Source organism: Oncorhynchus kisutch, linkage group LG7, assembly GCF_002021735.2.
Source record: "Oncorhynchus kisutch isolate 150728-3 linkage group LG7, Okis_V2, whole genome shotgun sequence".
Classification (NCBI taxonomy): Eukaryota; Metazoa; Chordata; class Actinopteri; order Salmoniformes; family Salmonidae; genus Oncorhynchus; species Oncorhynchus kisutch.
In genome coordinates this window covers 18229313-18255875 of record NC_034180.2, presented here as the reverse complement: position 1 = coordinate 18255875, position 26563 = coordinate 18229313, and the positions used below count along the sequence as shown (strand labels likewise).

The 26563-nt window shown below is 42.5% G+C and overlaps 2 protein-coding genes across 12 annotated transcripts in view; both read left to right on the top strand.

The window, feature by feature from the left end:
* Positions 1-4370, top strand: part of dnmt3ab (DNA (cytosine-5-)-methyltransferase 3 alpha b) — a 69474-nt gene extending 65104 nt beyond the window's left edge. For 5 of the 7 annotated variants that reach the window (XM_031828598.1, XM_031828597.1, XM_020487636.2 and 2 more), the window contains 3 exons: positions 52-121; positions 406-524; positions 823-4370. In XM_031828598.1, the coding sequence (XP_031684458.1) occupies positions 52-121; positions 406-524; positions 823-964 (331 nt within the window). In that variant the 3' untranslated portion in view covers positions 965-4370. The remainder of the gene's footprint in view (positions 1-51; positions 122-405; positions 525-822) is intronic. The other 2 variants (XM_020487638.2, XM_020487637.2) reach the window with 1 other exon arrangement.
* A 313-nt stretch (positions 4371-4683) lies between these two features.
* On the top strand, positions 4684-25612 carry LOC109894270 (dihydropyrimidinase-related protein 5). 5 transcript variants are annotated; one of them, XM_031828600.1, is made up of 15 exons: positions 4684-5073; positions 7131-7185; positions 7336-7548; positions 11061-11219; positions 12901-13080; positions 13474-13542; positions 13823-13867; positions 14048-14123; positions 20066-20222; positions 21609-21750; positions 22020-22162; positions 22880-23087; positions 23373-23538; positions 23753-23834; positions 24577-25612. In XM_031828600.1, the coding sequence occupies exons 2-15, from the start codon at positions 7138-7140 to the stop codon at positions 24746-24748; spliced, it is 1860 nt and encodes a 619-aa protein (XP_031684460.1). In that variant the 5' UTR covers positions 4684-5073; positions 7131-7137; the 3' UTR covers positions 24749-25612. The 5 variants fall into 5 exon arrangements, with proteins under 5 accessions (XP_031684460.1, XP_031684464.1, XP_031684462.1 ...); XM_031828604.1 differs by having other exon boundaries at positions 4689-5073; positions 23753-23854; XM_031828601.1 differs by lacking the exon at positions 4684-5073 and adding an exon at positions 6837-6870.
* The last annotated feature ends 951 nt before the right edge of the window (positions 25613-26563 follow it).

Here is a 26563-nt window from a genome sequence, read left to right as displayed (position 1 = left end):
CGCTCTCTCGTTTCACACATCCCTTACCTTTCCCTCTCTTTTCCTCTGCAGACCCTTGACTGCCATGTGCACTGACAGACTGGACCTTCAGGAGTGTTTGGAGCATGGCAGAACAGCGAAGGTCAGTTATATATGTCTGGCTTCTTATTGGAGCTGTGCTTTTGCTGTTCTGGCGTAGACCAAATTGTCCGAACATGTAAATTGTGTAGTTCATTCAGTTGAATAACTTAGTTCAAGGTACATGCACTCAAACCGTGTAGAAACAAACTGAGTGTGAGTACCTTTTTTGAACTTTCAAATGAAATGGTTGGTCATCCGGGCAATTTGGTCTGTAAACAATACTTATTATTGTCCTATTCTTATGCACCAGCCACTTAGTGTGTGCACTTCCTGGTTTCCCCTCAGTTTGGCAAAGTGAGGACCATCACCACTCGCTCTAATTCCATTAAGCAGGGTAAAGACCAGCACTTCCCTGTCTTCATGAACGAGAAGGAGGACATTCTCTGGTGCACTGAGATGGAGAGGTAGGAACTGATTACCCTTCAAATTAATTAATCACAGCAGCAAATTAAATGACGTTATTACAAGCAGTTTTTCCCAATGGGATACCTCATTATTATTCAAATGATTCTCTTACAGGAAGTCATAGATATAATTCCAAATTGCCCTTCTATGAAGCACCTAAAAGTTAATCTCACATTTAAATATAGCGCCATTTTAGATGTCATTAATTCTCAAGTGTATTTGTCGGTCTGTCTCCTGCTCTGTCTGTCTGTCTCTTGTTCCCTCTGGTGGCTGTCTGGTTACTGTCTCCTTCCCCAGGGTGTTTGGCTTCCCTGTCCATTACACAGACGTGTCCAACATGAGTCGGCTGGCCAGGCAAAGGCTTCTGGGAAGGTCGTGGAGTGTACCGGTCATCCGTCACTTGTTTGCACCACTCAAAGAGTACTTTGCCTGTGTTTAACAAGACTTGGCTTAGAAACCACCACAAACATATAACTGTTGTTGTAACTAGAAACAAGAGTTGTGGTGAAATTATACTACTTCCTGGTATCATTTCTCAGGCAAGCAAAACATCAGAGTAGATATTTCACATTATTTCTTGTATTTTGAAATGTACTTCTTATTCTATTTAATTTGTATATGTCATTTGACCTTTTTAGCAGTGTTATCCAGTATTGTTTTTATTGATTTATTTGTGCAAGCTATACTTGAGACAAGGCTTTCTTCTCAAGGCACTGAGGAAGAAGAAACTAGGATCTGTGTGATTTTTAAAGTTGATTTTTTATTTTTAATAAAGACTAGGATTGGGTGATTGGAAAAGATCTGAAAGATAAGAGTTTATCATACTGTGTGTACAGTATGTTATGTGAATGATTTTGGCTGTGTAGGCATGATTTTGTTTTGGCCTATATCTGAAGTGGACGAAGCAGTCCACCTCCTGAGCCTTGCAGAGCTAAAGTGAATAAGGGTGATTTTCTTCAGTGTCACAGAAAGCTGTCTTAATGAATCCAAAACACCAGATCACATATACCTCTTTGTTTACAGTTTATATACACAGTTAACTGAAGGTTAAGGTACTACTGTAAAATGGTTACAATACCATGGTGCTTCGAGACAATAGGAAACATCACAGTCCATGTGGCACAGGCACTACACTTTAGACAAGATGGGGGGGGAAAAAAAAACATTGCCTGGAAAGTTGTTTTTTCAGTGTGATGTTTTCACACTTAAAGAACTTATGTGCTTTCTTAATAACTTTAAATGACTTCAAAGTGGCGATAAAATACGGCGTGGTGGCAGAAGACTGCAGAATAGCATGCCATATCCTCCTCTTTCCTATGTTTTACAGCTTTTTTTTTTACAAAAAATTGTACTGGTGCTTTTTCAATCATTTTTCAAGCCTTGCGACACGCAAACTCAGGCCCCCGTGCCTGCCCGTGTCAAACTCTGCACAAACACAAAATGAAGCTAGCCACATGGGCGGTGATGTTTTCTGTAGTTACAAAAACAAAACAAAAATATTGATCAAGGTCTGTGGTGAACTACTTTTTTTGTAGTTTCATCCTGACCCATGTCATTACTGTACAACTGTTAGTGAGCATGGTCGGTGGACTGGAGGGAGTGTGGGTGCCCTGGTGTTTCCACAACCAAGTAAAGACTCTCCCTTCCCTTCTCACCCCTGCAAACTAGATAGTAGATACTGTCAGGTGCAAGTCTTCAAACAATATGGTGCGGCTTCACAATGCTCTTCTACCGTTTTATAGCAATTTTGTGCTGTTTTACCAACATTATAAAGCACTTTTTATATGTATAATTCTTCTTTTTCCCTTTAGTATTAGAAACATTTCTTGTTTTTTTTTCTTGTGAAATGTTTGTTTTGTTTTTATGAGGTGAACTGTTTTACCATTGTGTAATACAGTATGTTTTCTATACCGTAGGGCTGTGCCAATAGAGGTGAAATAATGGATTATTAGAATGGCGTATCCATGGAAACGATTGAATTATTGATTGCTACTCAATGTACAGTAGATGAATTGGAAATGATTCATGTGCTCCGTTAACATATTGTCTTCTGTTCAAAGCAGTAATTCAGTGTCATCCTCCGGATGAAAAAGAATGTGTCTATTTCTATTACGATTGTAGGATTTAGATCCGGGAATATTTCGAGAGTTCGAAGGAGAGAGAGCTAATTCAAACGATTATTACCCAAACTTGGATTACATTCCAAATCTGCATTTTCTGATGATCTGAATTATTATGACCTTGAATGTGGAAGATTTGGAAATGAGTTTGTCAGAACTAAAAAAATTAACAGTGGCCCAAAAAAAAGAGAGCAGAGATGATGATTTACCAATGTCCCAACTAAAATATTCAATATGACTTAATTTCATAAATGTATTTTCATACATGATTAAGTTCTTAAGTGACCTTACTGTATCCGTGCCACCGTTTTAGTTGAACTTCACACATTGGGTTCGCAGGAATTCTTGTGCGTTGTGTTGACATTAATTCCCCTTCTGTATAGCAAATGACCATATGTACATTTTGTACATAGAGTTTTCCTGTTGCTGGTTTTGGTTTGTCTTTCTCCTTTTTTTTTTATTACCTATGAGATGTACAAATATAATTATTTGCTAATATATATCATGGAATTGGAAGAAAAAAAAGATTAGGGCAAAAAAAATGTAATCAAGTCAAATTGAACCAATTTCATCAAAATAAGCTATGAAACATTAGAGGTGGGTAGACTCCAAGTCTTGCCTTCTAGTACTGTTCATTTGTTTTCCAATGTTCTGAGTGAATCCAGTTGAAATGTGTCATGTGATCTTAACAGTAGCCTAATAATGACAGCTTTAAGGTGGAACGGTCTATACTTCACTGCACAGCCCTACATGATGTTGGTTGTTTTTTTTTTCTGTCGCTTTTGTTTCTTTAAAGAACTATAAAGAGGGATTGTAGGTGTTTCTGACGGTGCTAAAAATTTTATCTAATCAAGAAAAAATATATTTGTTTGGAAGAGAAATAAAACTTGTCTTGACAATGACTGTTTTTAAGTTCCTTATAGTAATGATTTGAAGAGCACTATTATTTCACTCTCATATGATGCATATATTAACAAAGGCATTTTAACTTTGTACTTGAAAAAATTGTGAATAATAAATTATGAGTTTCCTATATTGTTTTAGACTAGAAATTGCTGTAGTTGGTTGGTGCTTATCTGTGGGGGGAAACCATGTACTCCGTAATGGGAAATAACAAAAAAAAAAGATAAACATTTCGGTAAGAACATTTACTGTAGCATAATGCATAATGTATGCTTAAAACTTGGCATTCGCATTGCTTCTTAATCCTACATTCCATGCCATAATATCCTATCTTCCATGTCTTGTTTTCAATTGTCGTTTCTTGATTTGATGCTTTTGTTATTATTGGCAAATGTTATGTCCCAAATGGCACCCTGTTCCCTTTACAGTGCACTACCTTTGGCCAAGGCCCATAGGGTGCCATATATAGTGAATAGGGTGCCATTTGGGATGCTCACCATGACATTTCACTGTTTCAGACAGGTCAGTTCTATAATCCAGTGATACTGTTAGTTGGCGCTCAGTCTTTGTGGCTTCTTCTTTTGTGTCATATTACCTGTTTTATGGCCTATGTTTTTCTTCTTTAAGATGATCAAATGTAGCAGTCATTCTCCACCCTTTACCCAATACTTATGTTTTAGTACCCAGAAAGAAGAAAACGGCTCCTTTATGTATTTGTGCTGGAGAACACTTGAATAAATGTATTGTTTTTGTGCAAAAAATATGATAGCTCCTGTTGTTCTTCACCTGTACCAAGAATAAATTGAACGATACAAAATCTTATCACTATTGATCAGGTTCCTTGGCAACATAATAACACAGTGTTGCACGTCTGTACTAAAGTTATAGCTAGATCCTACTTTTTAAACTGCTTTACAATCTTTAAAAATGACTTTTAAAATCTCAGAGGGACCTTTTTCTTTTAACAGTATAAAAGGTAGTAGTTTGTTAGTTCTGCTTTTGCTCACATCACCCTGCATTTGCTCACACATTTAATGACTACTACTAATAATACTGTTTGTAGTGTTTATTATAGCCTAATGTGTTCTCATGTCTTCATAACGATTACACAAACCACACATCTGAATAGTATACTTAATGAATTATTTAGAAATACTGTGTATTGTAATTTATAGGCTAGTGATTATATGACCTCCTTGCTTTATCCATGATCTTTCCTTTCCTGTAATCACAGTTCACACCCTGTTCCTCCCACAATGGTACAGCCCCTTCCAAATGGACACGTCTGAAGTGCAAAGTAATTGGTTAATCTGGTGACCGAGTCTGCGTTCCCTATCGGTGATTGGAGCGTCTGCACGTCGCACGGACTTGGATGCTGCGACCTGAGGTTGAGCAGGCTGGATTCAGAGTGAAGCATCTGCCCCTGGCTGCAGCAAGTGTTCGTCTCATTCAACGGATTGGTGCTGTTGTAGTCTATCATAAAGTAACCGAAAAGGCGTTTTGGAGCCGTAGGCCTTTAGGAGAGGTATGTGGAGCGCGATTGAGATGTGCAACTTTATAGCGTACTGATAGGCTATTTACTAAGAATTATGTGAAGAGGCTTCGATTTGAGGGCCCAGACTATGCGGGTGTATGGATCGTCCCTAGACACGGATGCTTGCTTTATGTGGATACTTTGTTTCTTATGCCGACTGGCTGAATGTCTGTAAAGGGATTGCTACCCGGAGACCTGACTGCGTATTTTTCATTTCTGATTTTGTCATCCTGATTCCTTTCATGCTTTTTTTTTGGGGGGGGGGGGGGGGGGGGGGTAGTCGAAATTAGAACCTACATGATCATACCGACAGACGGTATATGGAACTCAGACTGGGGACATAGGCTAAATGCTATAACTATCAATTACACTTGCTATGAATTTGGCCCATCGATTACTACGATGCAAGTGCAACATGATCTTTAGGCGGTGGGATGGAAGAGGGTGATTATTATGGAGTGTTCCGTCATCATGGGGAGGGTAGGAGGGTTTGGAAACCGTTTTCTGGGTCGGTTATGTATCCTGAGGGATGAAGGCCGGTGTTTCTTTGTGTCAAGTGGGATGTGGAATTTATCATTTTAGATCTATTTACATAGTGATTTAAAACCTTAGTAAATGACATGTGTGTCCTGTCCGTATTTGTTACAGACTAGCCTATAACAGGTTTAGGCTATAAACCTTGAAATGGCTATACTTTATGAGGGAATCTATTTGGGACGTGTCAAACTCCATGACCAATTTTCCAAATAAATATCTACGTTGGCTACTGTAATATCCAGGTTTGTGTCAATTTTGTGTGAATATGCTAAACGCTGTTTGTAATAGTAATAGATTTAGCTTCGACAATTATTTTAGCTACAGAAGACTGCCTTCCTTTTATTTGTGCGCTAGCCTAGACTGATGAGTTGTGCTCCACCCTAAAATGAGTCGATTATTTTTTTAGGTAGCCTGTAGGCTATTTGTTTCTATTCTATCCATGAAAGGCATATTGTTGTAACTTCATTCATTCATTAATCCTAAATCCTAGAACACTCAGCCAGATGTGGGTCAGTGGAAGTGATGGATAACCAATGGTTGGTGCATATTCCCTTCCTCCCACCTTTCAAAATGAACATGATATGACATTTTAGACATCAGCTGTCTTGCCTTTACGGTTGACCTTGATTTGAGTCTGAGCATTCATGTGCAAGATGTCATCGTTTTATATAGATGATCTCAGCTCCGCATCTGGATCCATGTGGATAGAGAGCATGTGGTAAACTTGCTGGCTGCCTCACCCACACTGTCACATACATTACCACTCCCACACCCACCTAGACACACACACATAAAGAGGAGGAGTGCCTGGGGGATATTTATCATTTTATTCATATTAATCCATGAAATATTTTAAACGTTCGGATGCGATAAGAAATTCCTCTATGCCTCGTACCACAGCACACTTCTACAATATGTATGTACAGGTTCACTTTATAATGTGCTACATTTCGTTTTTAGAAGGGAGAAAAATAATGATGGTTATGGATGAAAAGTGTGAACCAGTGTGTGACTTGTTGAACACTTTTAGTCCAGGCAGGCAGACGGACAGCTATAAGCTAAGGGATGTTTGGTCATACTCAGTGACAGACACTGCCTCAGGCCCATTCGTTGATGTCACAGCAGCCTGGCCATGCCAAGTTGAGAACACAATGTTTATTGTGCTATATAGCTTGTTTTAGAACACAGCAATTCATTTGTGTTCTTCAGTGGGTCACTGCCTCCTCACATCTGAATGCAATGCCAATGACAGTAAGTGGTACCATAGCTTGTCTGCCTAGTTGTAGTTGAGGTGGTATAACTGGTCAGAAACTAATACCGTTCTCCATGAGAGTGAAACTTTTTTATTTTTTTTGTCTGCTTGTCTCTCTTCCTGAGAAAATATGCAGAGGTCTTAAAAAATATTTTTTCTTCTACAATATCAATTTTGGGGCTGTAACTCCCTGCACCACAAATGAGAAAAGCATGGTAGTGTTTTTGTCAACCCTTCACTTCTAATCTCTCTCTTCCAGAGCCATCATGTCTTCCAGTTCAGCGACAACCAGGATCCTAATCAAGGGTGGCAAGGTGGGTGTGTTCTGTTGACTGTTGTTGTTGGGCTGTTACATGTTCGTCTAAAATGAATGATTGTGAAACATTACAAAACTATTACCTGTTTCATTTATGCATTTTCTTCTGTCCAACACCTGATTTCTCTTTTCTCCCTTTTGACACCAGGTGGTGAACGATGACGTCACGCAGGAGGCGGATGTGTACATTGAGAACGGCATCATCCAGCAGGTGGGGGAGGGGCTGATGATCCCAGGAGGGGCCAAGGTGATTGACGCCTCTGGGAAACTGGTCCTCCCCGGGGGGATTGACACCAGCGTGCACCTGCAGCAGAGTTTCATGAACGCTACCACCGTAGACGACTACTATAGCGGCACCAAGGTACGAATGATCTACAGCTTTGCTACGACTGTCTGTGAGGTTGAGAGGAAGTACCATGCTTAACGACACTGGCATTACCCTCAGTAACCCGGTATAGCCAGTGCAGGATGGGTCTCTCATCTGATTCTGGTTCCTCTCCAGGTTTCTTCCTTCTAGGGAGATTTTCTTTGCCACTGTGCTGCCGCATGCTCTGGAGATTAAGGCAGGGTTACTGAACAAAACCTTGTGATAATGTGGTTGCAAAAAGGGGGCTGGGTCAATCACATTTGATTGGTTGGTTCATTGATTAAAAAGGGCTGGTGCTTTAGGACTCTGGCATTACTCTCCTTATGTGTGTATTTTGGTAGAAACCTGTGGCAAGGTCTGTCTAGCAATGCCAATTACTCAGTTACAGCAATTCAAATCCCAGTGGAAGCAAAATGGTTGCAATGACGTCATTATTACAATACCCCCTGGGAATTTAGTAATACATTATACTAATATGGTAGGTCATTGAACTGAACTGGAAAAACAGATACATAATTACATAAATTACATAAATGGTACATAAATGGTATGTACCATTTAATACACAATAATTGGCCCAGTCTAGTGGGAAACGACCATCTGGCAAACATATTTTCCTCTCCCGGTAACCCAGTGGACCGCCATGTACCATGGCAACTAAATAAACTCATCTTCCCAGCTTGCCTGGCCCGCCGGACACTTCAATCCAGTCCGCGAGACATCATTCCCCCCCAATTTCGTGGTGTCCAATTGGTAGTTACAGTCTTGTCCCATCGCTGCAACTCCCGTACGAACTCAGGAGAGGCGAAGGTCGAGAGCCGTGCGTCCTCCAAAAACACGACCCAGCCAAGACACACTGCTTCTTGACACAATGCCCTCTTAACCCAGAAGCCAGCCGCACCAATATGTCAGAGGAAACTCGAACCCGAGTCTGTAGTGACGTCTCAAGCACTACGATGCAGTGCCTTAGACCGCTGCGCCACTCGGGAGGCCCCCGCAAATTGATTTTAACAAACAATCGGTCCCCCAAAAAATGCGGCCCTCCGTTGAATTTCAAAATCCTGATGTGACCCTCGAGCCAAATATTTGCCCACCCCTGCCCTAGCCCCTCATCCCCTCATCCCTAGACACTCCTGTCCTGTAGATGTGAAAGATTATGAAAAGTGTAAACGATAGGCCCTATGGCCAAAACCCCTCTCAGCCTATCAGAAGGCACGTTGAGGTAATTACAAAATTACCAAGTAATTACTCTTTGATCTACAGAAGTAGCTAGGAGCTAGGGGTTGATTAGGGATTTGGGTAGAGACCAAGAAATATTCAGAGAGCTACTACAGTAATAAACTGGGCGTGGTTCAGACTCAGAGATGCTGCTTTCATTTAGACAAAGATAGTGGATACATAAGGCTGCTGACTCAAGTTATTTATTATATAATATTCTCCGTTATTCTGAGTCATCTTTATTTTATTTTATTACATATCTCACCTACCCCATAAATGATTGATATAGATAAGGTGGCAGAAAGCTGTGGAAGCTGTAGCAGGGTGTGCTGACTCCTGATGCAGTCAGCACAGCAGGGCACTGAACAGACTGGAGAGAGAAGATGGTGGAGCGATAGCGAGAGATAGATAGGGAGAGACAGACAGAGAGATAGAGAGAGTGAGACAAAGAGAGAATGAGAAAGAGAATGAGAGACAGATGAGAGCGAGAGAAGATGCTACAGGGATAGAGAGAGAGAGAGAGAGAGAGAGAGAGAGAGACAGACTGACAGACAGACAGACAGACAGACAGGCAGACAGACAGACAGACAAAGATAGAATGAGAAAGAGAATGAGACAGACGAGAGAGAGGGAGAGCGAGAGAAAATGGTGGAGGGTCACACACTGAGACTGGGGCTATCCCAGATCACCTCAGGGCATGCATGACTCATCAATCATCATTCTCTATTCTCTACCACCCAGAGATGACATATAGAGTCTGAGAACATAGCTGTGTTTTTAGACATAAACGACAAGCTAGCCAAGGAGATGTTATCTTTCTGCTCTACTGGGGTTTGCGGATCTGTCTAGCCGGGCAGCTGCTGCCGTGCTGCCCGGCTAGAGTACAGAGACAAATGCAGATCCGTTTCTGTTTCCATGGCTACCGTCAGGCTGCTGCAAAGACTGCTGCGAAGCCTTTTCACTCAGGCCATTGTGCTTGAAGACAATAGTTCTCCAAAACACTAGACACACCCCCAATCCTTACCAGACAGTACTCCACTTTCTCTAGGGTCAGCTGACTCAAAGATGCTCTTTGGAGCATTCACTTAGTAACAGACTACCAGTATTTGGAAAGATTTCATATAGAATGTATTTGTTGTTCACATCAGTATCAACCTGGTTTTGTAAGGATTTAGTACACTCACAAATATGTAATGGAGCAGTAGTCAAGCTTTCATACCTTGGAATCTCTGGGATATATATATATATATATCAGTTTTACTATCTCGACGGGCCATACAATGTGTTCCTCGTTACTACATCTTCGATCTAGTACGTCTGCCTTTGCTTCAGATGTAAACAGCCCTGAATGGATAGCTGATTGATAGTGTAATGAATAATGAAAGGACTGACAGTTCCTTGATATACATTAGCTCACTGACCATCATCATGCTCTGTAATATCTTGTCATTATACGCCATGGGTTATCTCCCAGAGTCCCCTTCCCATGTTCTAATCTAGTTACTGATGGATGTTTTTCACCTCCCATCCAGTAAATAAACATTAGGGGTAATTGACACCTTTTACTGTTGGTTTTCAACCTGAGGTATGTTGCCATGTTAATTATGTCTCGCCCCCGGGAATTTATAGAGAATAATGGATGCATGTAATAACCCTATACTCTCATTGGCATTAATTAACCAGACCAGACATCATTATGGAGCCTTTAACTAGCGATACTTAAATGTGTTGTGTCTCAGCGTCCTCCTACTTATAAACCATTTACAAACACTTTTATAAAGTATTTCTTAATGTAACGTAGTACTTATACTGAACAGCAATATAAATGCAGCATGCAACAATTTCAATAATTATAATGAGCTACAGTTCATATAAGGAAATCAGTCAATTTAAATAAACTCATTAGGCCCTAAACTATGGATTTCACATGACTGGTCAGGGGCACAGCCATGGCTGGCCGTGGAGGGCATAGGCCCACCCACTTGGGAATCAGCCCCACCCACTGGGGAGCCATGCCCAGCCAATAAGAATGAGTCATTCCCCACAAAAGTACTTTATTACGGACAGAAATACTCCTCAAGTTGCTGGGCATGTGCGCAAAATTTGAGAGAAATACTATTTTAGTGCGTATGGAAGGGAAAATAAGTATATTTCGCCTCAAGAAACATGGGACCAACAGGTTACGTTTCTATTTTTGTTCAGTATAATATACCTTTATGTAAAATGGTATCCATCATTTTAATGTCTGTCTCTTCTCTGATCTGAGATACTGGTGGTTCTGTCAACAGGCAGCCCTGGCTGGAGGTACCACCATGGTTATAGGACATGTATTACCAGAGAAGAATGAATCTCTACTGGAAGCCTACGAGAAGGCCCGCTCCCAGGCCGACAATAAAGCCTGCTGCGATTACGCCCTGCATATGGGGGTCACCTGGTGGGGGCCCAAGGTAACTGTCACACTCCCTTGATAGCTGGTGTTTTCATACCCGTTTCATTTAGCTCAGCTAAGATCTGTACTGCACTGACCTGGTTACACATCCGCCATAGTTGCTGGAACTGTGCTTGCAAATGTCACTGAAAGGACAATATCGATGCCAACACACTACGATTCAGGTTGGCACAATAGTATGAAAAGGTATGACTCCTGACTAAGGCTGTGGCGGTCACGCCATTTTGTCAGCCTGTGATTGTCAAGGAAATAACTGCTGGCTGTCCGTCACGTGATCGGGTCTTTCTCACAGGCTACAAACAAGTGAAGACAGGCACATCGGGGACGCAACTGCGCCAATTCTGAGGCGCATATTGAAGATATTGGAAGAACTGTCCACATTTACTGTTCGTCAGCCAACAAGATGGGTAGGCCTAACGAACAGCAAATGCACTACTAGCCTATGTCAATTTACTATCCCCCATTGTACAAAAGTTGACGTGTTCTATTCTGTGCGATAAATAAATATTCCACACAGAGTCTGGGACAGTTGTCCCAGACTATGTTTGGGACAATGAGCAATGAGCCTGAAGCAACAGATCAGAACGTTTAGCTTAAAATGTTGATTAACTATTAGGCTATTTCTTCACTTTATATGCACAGTAATGCACACGGCAGTAGGCTATAAGCGCGAATGTTGCATTAGCAGTAAAACACCATTATCTAAAGTGACCACAAATGCAATTATGCATGTTAATGCTTTTATTATGAAGGTGCATTTTTATGGGTTCAAATTATCTTCGCCAAACTTGAAACTCACGCACTGCATATGTATGCCAGTTAGGCTCTATACACATTGTATAGCGGATTAATGTGCTTCATTTTAAGAAGTTATTTGGCCAGTTTAGTTGTGATACAAACCTTATCAGAACATATAGGCCCATGGGCTAAGATACATGAGGTGTGGGACTATGATTTGAAAAAGTTGCATAAAAAAAGCATGCAGTGTTTCTTGCCTTAAGATGGTTATCATTCTCAAGTGATAATATATCAGTGATAGGCTAATATTGTCACCCATTTAGACTATTCTTGATTTAATCTTTACTTATACTAAATAATATATGCGTGAAATTTGTTTTGATTTAGAATGGACTATTATCATGCACCTGTAATCGAAACAGGGGCGGGAGGTAAAAATGCATGTCATCTATGCACTTAAATAAGTGTATGGAGAACGTGTTTCCCGTGGTTCATTTTCATGCCAGCCAGGTAGGCTATACTCCTGTTATAAAGAGAAGCAATGTGCTTAATATTAGGAAAGTTGAGAAAACAATATAGTAGGCCTAGTCTATAGAGGGGCTGATGGGATCCTCCTCTTTTTAACAGAGGCCATCACTCTGTTTTCTCACACAATTGCATAGCCTATAGAAATGTTGAGCAACATGAGCTCATGGGCTCTCATGAAGGGACAATAGAGTGCTGAGTACCAGGCAGTTAGCAAGTTTTGTAGGCTACTAATGACCAGCAGCATCAGAGCTTGGAGAAGCCTAGTTACCGTGACTAAACGGTCACTTGCAATTTGACTGCCGTCATGACTCGTGGCCGTCGGTGCGGCTGTAATACGGTCACTGTAACAGCCCTACTCCTGACTGTGTTCATCTTGTTCAGGTGAACTCTGACCTCTAACCCCTGACCTGTAGGTGCGTGCTGAGATGGAGAGCCTGGTGAGAGATAAAGGGATCAACTCGTTCCAGATGTTCATGGCCTATAAGGACCTGTTCATGCTGAGGGACTCAGAGCTTTTCCAGGCCCTACAGAACTGTAAGGACATCGGGGCCGTGGCCCGTGTACACGCTGAGAACGGAGAACTAGTGGCCGAGGTGAGTCTCCGAATCTGGTTGTATAGTCCCACATCAATGACTTTTCTTCCATCATGTCTTTGTTCAGAAAGAAATACGACAAAGTCAGCTTAATTTCATTCATTACTTTTAAAAACCCTTATCTATCCAACTGTAAGAAATTGGCTGACACAAACAGTTTACAAAAGTGTAACTGACCCACGCACCATTGCGCCCCATCGTGATGAGTTCCCCCCCCCCCCCTCCAAAAAGTTTTTGTGGCCCCCACCCCTATCAAAGTTCCTGCCGTAGAGTTAAAATGACTTGAACGGACATCCAACGTTCGTGATGGTTGAACCGTCAGCCATATTTAGTGCACATCCGGTTTCTATCAGTGATACAGCACATACACCAGGATTCCTGTGTGTTTTCTAGGGAGCCAAAGAGGCATTGGACCTGGGAATCAGTGGCCCAGAGGGCATTGAGATCAGCAGACCAGAGGAAGTAAGACACTCTCTTTACTCTTTGGATAAAAGCGTCTGCTAAATGGCATATATTCTCATGATATTATTATATATTACTGTTGTAGTCTGTGCTCATAATGGACACATACTCCTCCCCTTTTCTTTCATGACGTCATAGACATAGCCGTTACAGTTCTATTGTCTTATTGTTTTCCCAGTGAACCATTTCCAGTGCCTATGTTATAGATATCAGCCCTTCATAATATTGTAATGACCCTACCAACTCAACACAATATCCGATTGTTTTTTCTTTCTCACAGCTGGAGGCAGAGGCCACCCATCGGGCGATCACCATCGCCAATAGGGTGAGTGTGTGTTCTGTGTCAAGTTGTTGCATTCTCTTTATCATCAAGCACTTCAGTACAATGGTAACTGCCCCCCGAAATACCCTGCAGTATCTGGAACCAGTCCTGCATTTGGCATGTTTTCTTCTGGTGAAACTCTCTCTAAGACATGTTGTCTCACTCTCTGTCATTCTCTTTCAGGCCCACTGTCCTATCTACCTTGTCAATGTGTCCAGCATGTCAGCAGGAGATGTGCTTGCCACAGCCAAGATGCAGGGTAAGGCCAAGGCATATCTTATCCTGTCCTGTCGTATCCTGTCTTGTTCTGTCCTGTCGTATCCTGTCCTGTTCATACCGCGGATTATTTTTCATGTGGTTTGCTGGCTTGGGCTGATCTTCACTACAAGTGCTTTTGGAACCCCGCCTGTCTGTCTGTCTGTTTGTTTGTTTGTTTGTTACAGTAACTGGCCAATACTACACATCACAGTCCAGTGCCTTCAGAAAGTATTCAGACCCCTTGACCTTTTCTACATTTTGTAACGATACAGCCTTATTCTAAAATTTATTAATTTAAAAAAAATCCTCAGCAATCTACACACGATACCCCATAATGACAAAGCGAAAACCGGTTTTAGAAACGTTTTAAAATGTATTCAAAATAAAAAAACAGAAACCTTATTTACATAAGTATTCAGACCTTTTGCTATGAGACTCGAAATTGAGCTCAGGTGCATCCTGTATCCATCGATCATCCTTGAGATGTTTCTACAACTTGATTGGAGTCCACCTGTGGTAAATTCAATTGATTAGACATGATTTGGAAAGGCACACACCTGTCTATACAAGGTCCCACAGTTGTTAGTGAATGTCAATGCAAATACCAAGCCAAGGATGTCGAAGGAATTGTCCTTAGAGCTCCGAGACAGGATTGTGTCGAGGCACAGATCTGGGGAAGGTTACCCAAAAGATTATCTGCAGCATTGAAGGTCCCCAAGAACACAGTGGCCTCCATCATTCTTAAATGGAAGAAGTTTGGAACCACCGAGACTCTTCTTAAAGCTGTCCGCCCGGCCAAACTGAGCAATCAGGAGAGAAGGGCCTTGGTCAGGGAGGTGACCAAGAACCCGGTGGTCACTCTGACAGAGCTCCAGAGTTTCTCTGTGGAGATGGGAGAACCTTCCAGAAGGACAACCATCTCTGCAGCACTCCACCAATCAGGCCTTTATGGTAAAGTTGCCAGACGGAAGCCACTCCTCAGTAAAGGGCACATGACAGCCCGCTTGGAGTTTGAAAAAAGGCACCTAAAGACTCTCAGACCATGAGAAACAAGATTATCTGGTCTGATGAAACCAAGATTGAAGTCTTTGGTGGCAGAATCATGCTGTGGGGATTGTTTTTCAGCGGAGGGAAGGGAAGACTAGTCAGGATCGAGAAAAAAGATGAACAGAGCAAAGTACAGAGAGATCCTTGATGAAAACCTGCTCCAGAGCACTCAGGACCTCAGACTGGTGTGGTTCACCTTACAACAGGACAATTTTTTTTATTTATTTATTTTACCTTTATTTAACCAGGTAGGCAAGTTGAGAACAAGTTCTCATTTACAATTGCGACCTGGCCAAGATAAAGCAAAGCAGTTCGACAGATAAAACGACACAGAGTTACACATGGAGTAAAAACAAACATACAGTCAATAATGCAGTATAAACAAGTCTATATACAATGTGAGCAAATGAGGTGAGAAGGGAGGTAAAGGCAAAAAAAGGCCATGATGGCAAAGTAAATACAATATAGCAAGTAAAATACTGGAATGGTAGTTTTGCAATGGAAGAATGTGCAAAGTAGAAATAAAAAAATAATGGGGTGCAAAGGAGCAAAATAAATAAATAAATAAAAATTAAATACAGTTGGGAAAGAGGTAGTTGTTTGGGCTAAATTTTAGGTGGGCTATGTACAGGTGCAGTAATCTGTGAGCTGCTCTGACAGTTGGTGCTTAAAGCTAGTGAGGGAGATAAGTGTTTCCAGTTTCAGAGATTTTTGTAGTTCGTTCCAGTCATTGGCAGCAGAGAACTGGAAGGAGAGGCGGCCAAAGAAAGAATTGGTCTTGGGGGTGACTAGAGAGATATACCTGCTGGAGCGTGTGCTACAGGTGGGAGATGCTATGGTGACCAGCGAGCTGAGATAAGGGGGGACTTTACCTAGCAGGGTCTTGTAGATGACATGGAGCCAGTGGGTTTGGCGACGAGTATGAAGCGAGGGCCAGCCAACGAGAGCGTACAGGTCGCAATGGTGGGTAGTATATGGGGCTTTGGTGATAAAACGGATTGCACTGTGATAGACTGCATCCAATTTGTTGAGTAGGGTATTGGAGGCTATTTTGTAAATGACATCGCCAAAGTCGAGGATTGGTAGGATGGTCAGTTTTACAAGGGTATGTTTGGCAGCATGAGTGAAGGATGCTTTGTTGCGAAATAGGAAGCCAATTCTAGATTTAACTTTGGATTGGAGATGTTTGATATGGGTCTGGAAGGAGAGTTTACAGTCTAACCAGACACCTAAGTATTTGTAGTTGTCCACGTATTCTAAGTCAGAGCCGTCCAGAGTAGTGATGTTGGACAGGCGGGTAGGTGCAGGTAGCGATCGGTTGAAGAGCATGCATTTAGTTTTACTTGTATTTAAGAGCAATTGGAGGCCACGGAAGGAGAGTTGTATGGCATTGAAGCTTGCCTGGAGGGTTGTTAACACAGTGTCCAAAGAAGGGCCGGAAGTATACAGAATGGTGTCGTCTGCGTATAGGTGGATCAGGGACTCACCAGCAGCAAGAGCGACCTCATTGATGTATACAGAGAAGAGAGTCGGTCCAAGAATTGAACCCTGTGGCACCCCCATAGAGACTGCCAGAGGTCCGGACAGCAGACCCTCCGACTTGACACACTGAACTCTATCAGAGAAGTAGTTGCTGAACCAGGCGAGGCAATCATTTGAGAAACCAAGGCTGTCGAGTCTGCCGATGAGGATATGGTGATTGACAGAGTCGAAAGCCTTGGCCAGATCAATGAATACGGCTGCACAGTAATGTTTCTTATCGATGGCGGTTAAGATATCGTTTAGGACCTTGAGCGTGGCTGAGGTGCACCCATGACCAGCTCTGAAACCAGATTGCATAGCAGAGAAGGTATGGTGAGATTCGAAATGGTCGGTAATCTGTTTGTTGACTTGGCTTTCGAAGACCTTAGAAAGGCACGGTAGGATAGATATAGGTCTGTAGCAGTTTGGGTCAAGAGTGTCCCCCCCTTTGAAGAGGGGGATGACCGCAGCTGCTTTCCAATCTTTGGGAATCTCAGACGACACGAAAGAGAGGTTGAACAGGCTAGTAATAGGGGTGGCAACAATTTCGGCAGATAATTTTAGAAAGAAAGGGTCCAGATTGTCTAGCCCGGCTGATTTGTAGGGGTCCAGATTTTGCAGCTCTTTCAGAACATCAGCTGAATGGATTTGGGAGAAGGAGAAATGGGGAAGGCTTGGGCGAGTTGCTGTTGGGGGTGCAGTGCTGTTGTCCGGGGTAGGAGTAGCCAGGTGGAAAGCATGGCCAGCCGTAGAAAAATGCTTATTGAAATTCTCAATTATGGTGGATTTATCAGTGGTGACAGTGTTTCCTATCTTCAGTGCAGTGGGCAGCTGGGAGGAGGTGTTCTTATTCTCCATGGACTTTACAGTGTCCCAGAACTTTTTTGAGTTAGTGTTGCAGGAAGCAAATTTCTGCTTGAAAAAGCTAGCCTTGGCTTTTCTAACTGCCTGTGTATAATGATTTCTAGCTTCCCTGAACAGCTGCATATCACGGGGGCTGTTCGATGCTAATGCAGAACGCCATAGGATGTTTTTGTGTTGGTTAAGGGCAGTCAGGTCTGGGGAGAACCAAGGGCTATATCTGTTCCTGGTTCTAAATTTCTTGAATGGGGCATGTTTATTTAAGATGGTTAGGAAGGCATTTTTAAAAAATATCCAGGCATCCTCTACTGACGGGATGAGATCAATATCCTTCCAGGATACCCCGGCCAGGTCGATTAGAAAGGCCTGCTCGCAGAAGTGTTTCAGGGAGCGTTTTACAGTGATGAGTGGAGGTCGTTTGACCGCTGACCCATTACGGATGCAGGCAATGAGGCAGTGATCGCTGAGATCTTGGTTGAAGACAGCAGAGGTGTATTTAGAGGGGAAGTTGGTTAGGATGATATCTATGAGGGTGCCCGTGTTTAAGGTTTTGGGGAGGTACCTGGTAGGTTCATTGATTACTTGTGTGAGATTGAGGGCATCAAGTTTAGATTGTAGGATGGCTGGGGTGTTAAGCATGTTCCAGTTTAGGTCGCCTAGCAGCACGAACTCTGAAGATAGATGGGGGGCAATCAGTTCACATATGGTGTCCAGAGCACAGCTGGGGGCAGAGGGTGGTCTATAGCAGGCGGCAACGGTGAGAGACTTGTTTTTAGAGAGGTGGATTTTTAAAAGTAGAAGTTCAAATTGTTTGGGTACAGACCTGGATAGTAGGACAGAACTCTGCAGGCTATCTTTGCAGTAGATTGCAACACCGCCCCCTTTGGCAGTTCTATCTTGTCTGAAAATGTTGTAGTTTGGAATTAAAACTTCAGAATTTTTGGTGGTCTTCCTAAGCCAGGATTCAGACACAGCTAGAACATCCGGGTTGGCAGAGTGTGCTAAAGCAGTGAATAGAACAAACTTAGGGAGGAGGCTTCTAATGTTAACATGCATGAAACCAAGGCTATTACGGTTACAGAAGTCGTCAAAAGAGAGCGCCTGGGGAATAGGAGTGGAGCTAGGCACTGCAGGGCCTGGATTCACCTCTACATCGCCAGAGGAACATAGGAGGAGTAGAATAAGGGTACGGCTAAAAGCTATGAGAATTGGTCGTCTAGAACGTCTGGAACATAGAGTAAAAGGAGGTTTCTGGGGGCGATAAAATAGCATCAAGGTATAATGTACAGACAAATGTATGGCAGGATGTGAATACAGTGGAGGTAAACCTAGGTATTGAGTGATGAAGAGAGAGATATTGTCTCTAGAAACATCGTTGAAACCAGGAGATGTCATTGCATGTGTGGGTGGTGGAACTAATAGGTTGGATAAGGTATAGTGAGCAGGACTAGAGGCTCTACAGTGAAATAAGCCAATAAACACTAACCAGAACAGAAATGGACAAGACATATTGACATTAAGGATAGGCATGCTTAGTCGAGTGATCAAAAGGGTCCGGTGAGTGGAGAGGTTGGTTGGTGATTTAGACAGCTAGCCAGGGCATCGGTAGCAAGCTAGCATAGGATGGAGGTCTGTTAGCCACCCCTTACGTTCCGTCAGTAGATTAGTGGGGTTCCGTGTGGTAGAGGGGATTAATCCAAATCACACAACAACAACAAAAAATAAAAACAATAGATATAGTTATAGAGGCCCAAGAAGAAAATATAATAATAATAATTTAAAAAATAATTTAAAAAAAAAATAATAATAAAAAAATTGTCCGATTGTCTATTCAGATAGCAGCCGGTAAGACAGCTAACGGTTAGCAGGCCGCAGATGGGCGTTCAGGTAACGTCGCGACGGAGGAGCCGGCCGAATAACTCCTTCGGGTAGATAACGTCGGCAGTCCAGTTGTGAAGGTGATGATCCTAAGCACACAGCCAAGACAATGCTGGAATGGCTTGGGGACAAGTCTCTGAATGTCCTTGAGTTGCCCAGCCAGAGCCTGGACTTGAACCCGATCGAACACCTCTGGAGAGACCTGAAAATAGCTGTGCTGCAACGCTCCCCACCCAACCTGACAGAGCTTGAGAGGATCTGCAGAGAAGAATGGGAAAAACTCCCCAAATACAGGTCTGCCACGCTTGTAGCGTCATACCCAAGAAGACTCGATGCTGTAATCACTGCCAAAGGTGCTTCAACAAAGTACTGAGTAAAGGGTCTGAATACTTACGTAAATGTAATATTCAAGTTTTTTATATTTATATAAATTAGCTAATATTTCTAAAAAACTGTTTTTTGCTTTGTCATTATGGGGTATTGTGTGTAGATTGATGAAGGGGGAAAAAACGATTGAATAATTTTTTGAATAAGGCTGTAACGTAACAAAATGCGGAAAAAGTCAAGGGGTCTGAATACTTTCCGAAGGCACTGTATATGGATATGTATAAATCCATCTATATAATCTGCCTATAGGTAAAGTGGTCCATGGGGAGACGACCACAGCCCATGCGGTGCTGAACGGTCTGCAGTACTACCATCAGGACTGGGCCCATGCTGCAGCCTACGTCACTGTTCCTCCTCTACGCCTGGACCCAAACACACCCAACTACCTGATGAGTCTACTGGGAAAGTAAGAGCGTGCACACACACACACACACACACACACACTCACACTCACACACACACACACACACACACACACACACACACACACACACACACACACACACACACACACACACACACACACACACACACACACACACACACACACACACACACACACGTACCTACCTGATGAGTCTACTGGGAAAGTAAGAGCACACACACACACACACACACACGTACCTACCTGATGAGTCTACTGGGAAAGTAAGAGCACACACACACACACCACACACACACACACACACACACACACACACACACCTACCTGATGAGTCTACTGGGAAAGGAAGAGCGCGCATACACACAAACACCCACACACACACACACACACACACACACACACACACACACACACACGTACCTACCTGGTGAGTCTACTGGGAAAGTAAGAGCACACACACACACACACCACACACCACACACACACACCTACCTGATGAGTCTACTGGGAAAGTAAGAGCGCGCACACACACACACACACACACACACGCACGTACCTACCTGATGAGTCTACTGGGAAAGTAAGAGCACACACACACACACACACCTACCTGATGAGTCTACTTGGGAAGTAAGAGGGGCACATTTCCTTTGTACCCTGCTGAAGGTGATTTATTCAGCGAATGTGATGTCTGGGAAATTCTACCGCTGTGCCCAAATCATACATCTGTGTTGGATTGAATCCAGGCACCAGTCTTAACAGCGCTTGTAGCTCTCATTAATATATATAAATCATTTTTGCTGTTGGTATTATAAAATTTCAACAAAATGTCCCCCCTGGGGGGCCTCCCGGGTGGCGCAGTCGGCTAAGAGTCCCTGGGTTCGAGCCCAGGCTCTGTTGCAGCTGGCCGTGACCAGGAGGTCCATGGGACGACGCACAATTGGCCTAGCGTCGTCCGGGTTAGGGAGGGTTTGGCCGGTAGGGATATCCTTGTCTCATTGCGCACCAGCAACTCCTGTGGTGGGCCGGGAGCAGTGCATGCTGACCAGGTTGCTAGGTGTACGGTGTTTCCTCTGACACATTGGTGTGGCTGGCTTCCGGGTTGGATGCGCGCTGTGTTAAGAAGCAGTGTGACTTGGTTGTGTTGTGTTTCGGAGGACGCATGGCTCTCGACCTTCGTCTCTCTTGAGCCCGTACGGGAGTTGTAGCGATGAGACAAGATAGTAACTACTAACAATTGGATACCACGAAATTGGGGAGAAAAAGGGGGTAAAAAAATAAATAATAATTAGGCTTTAACAATGAATCTCTGAACACCGTGTTATCAAAGTTAATAGAATTGATATTTGCGTTCCCTATATTTTCCCCCTGACCTATCCTCTCCTCCTTCTCTCTGACCCGCTACAGTGACACACTGAACGTAGTGGCGTCTGACCACCGCCCCTTCACCACCAAACAGAAGGCTATGGGCAAGGACGACTTCACAAAGATCCCCCACGGAGTCCCGGGCACCCAGGACCGCATGAGCGTCATCTGGGAGAGAGGAGTGGTAAGCAAACGTGATGTATCTCTACTGTTTGTACTTAGGCAAAGATCTACGGCTGTATAGAAAGACAACAGAAAGGTTGGATCTGCTATTGTGACTGCTGTAACTAACTACTACCGTGATACCTTGTTGCCGTTGGACATGTATCTGTTGCAATATTTGTTGTGCGTGGTCCCCGTCAAACACATATGCTGTTTGAGTTTAGTGCTTGACATGTTGATAACAGGTTTTCTCCCTCTGACACGGAGCATTTTGACCCTCTGCTACTGTAGGTCGGAGGCAAGATGGACGAGAACCGTTTTGTTGCGGTGACCAGCTCCAACGCAGCTAAGATCTACAACCTGTACCCCAGGAAGGGTAGGATCATCCCAGGGGCTGACGCTGACGTGGTGGTCTGGGACCCTGAAGGGACCAGGTATGTAACCGTATCCACGGTCCCCTCACTCCCTGCCTTCTCACTACTACCGCTACGGCGACCGTTTACACTCTGGGGGATGCTAAGGTTTTTTCTTTTATACACTCTTAGAATTAGTGGCGACTCGAGGAACCATTGCTAGTAAACGGTTCATATTTGCACCTTTGGTTAGTTGAGGGGTTCTTGGAGGAATCTTTAATGGTTCAATGTAGCAATGGGTTCCTGGGGAACCCTGGAGTGGAGATGTGGCTTAGAAGGGGTGTGGCTTTCAGATAGATATTTTTTGGGCCACCCTTTAGAGTTAATGAGGCTAACAGAGGTGAGTTCCTCAAGATGCCTATGCAACTTTATTGCCGGTGTGGCAACCCAAAAGGTTCTTTCAGAAACCTTTACCTCTAAGAGTATTTATTTTAATTAATTTTTTTAACCCTTTATTTAACTAGGCAAGTCAGTTAAGAACAAATTCTTATTTTCAATGGGTTAACTGCCGGTTCAAGGGCAGAACGACAGATTTGTACCTTGTCAGCTTGGGGATTTGAACTTGTAACCTTTACAGTTACTAGTACAACACTCTAACCACTAGGCTACCCTGCCGCCCCAGTATAGAGTAACAATAATAATATATGCCACTTATCAGATGCTTTTCTCATCAACTGAGCCACACGAGACCAATAACCTAATTGTATGTGTTAAGACAATACATTTCTCTGTGTCCAGGACCATCTCTGTGGACACACAGGTGCAGGGTGGAGACTACAACCTGTACGAGAGTCTTCGCTGCCATGGTGTCCCACTGGTTACCATTAGCCGTGGTCGTTTGGTCTATGAGAATGGAGTGTTCACGTGCTCCGAGGGCTCTGGGAAGTTCTATCCTCTCAGAACCTTCCCTGACTACCTCTACAAGAAGATGGTGCAGCGGGAGAAGGTATTCTAAAAAGCCATTAAACAGGATGTGGATTTGAAAATGTTCCTTTACCTATGAATTTTGCCTCAGATGAAAGGTGACCTTTGAATCGCATACACTTTCCGTACCTGCTTCAGATTGTCTTGATTGTCATGAAGTATTATTCATGTGTTATGACTGTGTGTATAACCAGAGACTAATTATTGTGTGTGTCTATGTGTATGTGTGTGTGTGTGTGTGTGCGCGCATGTCTGTGTTTGCATCTCTGCTTACTCGTGTGCACGTGTGTGTCTCTCTCTCTCTCAGTGTCAGGCCCTGAAGGCCGTGGAGCGTGAGCCCTACGTAGGAGATGTAGCGTTGATGAATTCTGGGAAGAAGGACTGTGGACCATGTGATGGGGACACTCCAACACGACCACACACCAAGCACGGAGGACAGAGAGACCTGCATGAGTCCAGCTTCAGCCTCTCTGGTAACACACACACACACATCGCTTTGCAATTTAGAATTGGTATAATTTGCATCTCTCCCTCTAAGGCCTATATAACTTTATTAACCACCAGCTCTAATGCAGTATCTACTATATCTATGTGTTTCAGTCTCTACTGGAAAGATGCACAATTAGCTACATTTTGTGAACCTAACAGATTGTTATTTGCCACTTTTTGTTTTATCAATCTCTCCAGGTGCCCAGGTTGATGATAAAATCCCAAAGAGATCTTCTGCAAGGATTCTGGCCCCCCCAGGTGGTCGATCCAGTGGCATCTGGTAACTGTGTGGAAAGAGTAGTGAGTTCTAGAACCAAACAATTACTGTAGTTCTCTATTAGAATGAAACCTGAAGGAAAGTTCAGGGTCAACTAAGACCAACGGGCTTGTTACGTTCACCCAGAAAGCATAGAAAGAAAGTAAAATCTTACATGTTATTTCAAAAACGAACTCACGTATTTAGTGTATATATGACGACAGGGTCTGAGTAACATTCATATGACATTGATGTCATTTTAATATTTCTTGGAATATCTGCCTGTATGGTCAAACCCTGAACAATATTGGGCTTAACACATTTTTGACAAATCTAAACTAAATTTGCACGGTAGCTAAGTTGCTAGTTGACTGTTTTGGATAAATGTATGTATTTTAGAGGAAGTACTCAATGTCATTATACACTAATGGTTTTAAGGGGGATGAGGGGAGGATGGGGTGGAGTTGTTCATTGGTTTACCTCACTGTTTAACCTACAATATTGCACTTGTATCATGTACTACTTAGCTGCCTTTTCCTTACATGATTTTATGTGTAACAAAACAACTTTTTCTACCAATACAGAACAGTCATGAATTCACGTGATTAGTTATTTACTACACAATATCTCAAAGCACTTGACATGAAATAACGTGATTCCATTTGTCTAATTTTGACAAAAAGTCAAATGCAAGCTGAATACTTAAAAAAAAAAAAAAGTTTTTATCTTACGATGTTATTTGAAAAGATGTCATTCCCCTTTACAGCGCTGTCAAAAGTCTAATCATGAGTCCTGAACAACTAAGGATGACATCGGGCATCAAAATACCTAGGCCAAGTAAGTTCAGAGTCGTTATAGCTTCTATGTTGCTGTTTAGAGTTGAATATCGTAGCACTCTCTTCCTTCCTGGTCATCTCATCTCCCATCAATGTGAATGAACCTACGCTGTGTTTACTGTATGTATGTTGTGGCATAGAACAAATTATATGTGAGGCACTGATATGACTCATATTTAGCATCATTCTATGTGTAAGTGGTGATATGATATTTCTTTACTTTTCTCTGTCTGTTTAGCGACAAGTTTAGCTAGCTTCACTCGGAAATGCCTTTTTCTCACAAGAGAAGTCTCACATTAAACACAAATACAGTTACTCGAGATAGCATGTTTATGATTGTGATTCTTTTTAGGATGTGCAAACTAACTACTGAGCACATAACACTTTTATGTCTTTGGGATTCTTTTTTTTGTTTGTTTACAACACTGAGGGAATTCTGGTCTTGCACTGAAAAGTATTTGACAGTTTTCTATATCTTTTGGGTTGACACTTCCAATGTTTTAACACTGTCGATTGGGTAAGAGAAGTGCATAATCTAATTTGATTGAATCGTGGGTATTGAAATGGAAATGTACAAATGCAAGTTCTTCAGGTTTGTTATGTGTTTATGTCATAATGTCATTCAACAATGCACTGTCATTATATTACTGGGCGGCATGCTTATTCAAGATTGTGTCAACGAAAACCACTGATGTTTTTTGGGGTTTCAAATTGTCTTGACACTGTTCCATTGTAAGCTACAGTTATCCACATATCATATGACTTTTTGTTTGTGAAGAATATACTTTATTGTTTTGCCATAGTCCAAAACCACACTGTACATGATATGACTGCAGTGTAAGAGGTCCTCACTGGTGCTGAATAGCCTACTGTGTTTTCACTGAGGTTTGGTTTTGTTTTATCCTATGTGTTCTTGCAGCTCTTTATCACATGATTGAGTGCAAATAAACCACACGGAAATTTCAAGCTTGAATTGTGTTTCTTAAAAAAAGATAAAACATAATAGGCCCTATAGCCTATACTGTATTTGGCAAATGGGGTTCAATACATTGCAATGCGTGTACAATTGTGTTGCTTTAGCATGTAATAGCCCATAACATGAATAAAACGACCCCAATAACCACAGCGGTCTTTAGTAAAGCTCTATGGAGGACTAAGAACATGTAGGCTAGTGACTACTCACTATAATAGGTCAAAGTCCTATTTATATATTTACCAGACTCGCCTCTAACAGCATGGAGTCCCGCGCATGCGCATTAGTTCCTGAATTGTTGCAATTGTTGTCGGTAGTGGTGGGGTCCGTGCTATCTGGGATTCCTTGGGACGTCCATTTTAATTTATTTCATTTTTTTACCTTTATTTAACTAGGCAAGTCAGTTAAGAACAAATTCTTATTTACAATGACGGCCTACCCCGACCAAACCCAAACGACGCTGGGCCAATTGTGCGACACGCCCTATGGGATTCCCAATCACGGCCGATTAATCTCTATTAGCCTAATTCAATAGGATCTCTGTGAGCCTAGTCGTAAAGATTTGTCATTTAACTTTTAAAATGTATTACCTTTTTATAGAGGCACAAACACAACTAGTCATGATGTTTTAATCTGATTGTCAAACAATCTCTTTAAAGGGCTCCTTTACTAGGCTATCCACGCACGTTAAAACATCGTTTAAACAAAACACCAAAAGGTGTTGGGCTGGTGACATTTGGCCACTGCCATTAGTCCAGAATTTATGCGTCCACTGCTGTGTCCGAGTGAGTCTCGATGCATCTCTGCCTTGGCAAGATGTCAGTGTCGAACCACATCGCATTTTGGAGCGTATGGTTGCAGCCTGGTCTCATAGACTAGACGTAGTATAGTACAAATTAGTATGATATGTTACATTTGGGATTTACATAAAACAGCTGGTTACT

What these genes read in the sequence shown, in the direction of transcription:
- LOC109894270 (XM_031828600.1), top strand. Translation starts at nt 7,138, where the DNA reads ATGTCTTCCAGTTCAGCGACAACCAGGATCCTAATCAAGGGTGGCAAG. An exon ending in ACTACTATAGCGGCACCAAG is followed by an intron (nt 7,549 to 11,060) that starts GTACGAATGATC and finishes TTCTGTCAACAG; the next exon opens with GCAGCCCTGGCTGGAGGTAC. An exon ending in TGGGACCCTGAAGGGACCAG is followed by an intron (nt 22,163 to 22,879) that starts GTATGTAACCGT and finishes CTCTGTGTCCAG; the next exon opens with GACCATCTCTGTGGACACAC.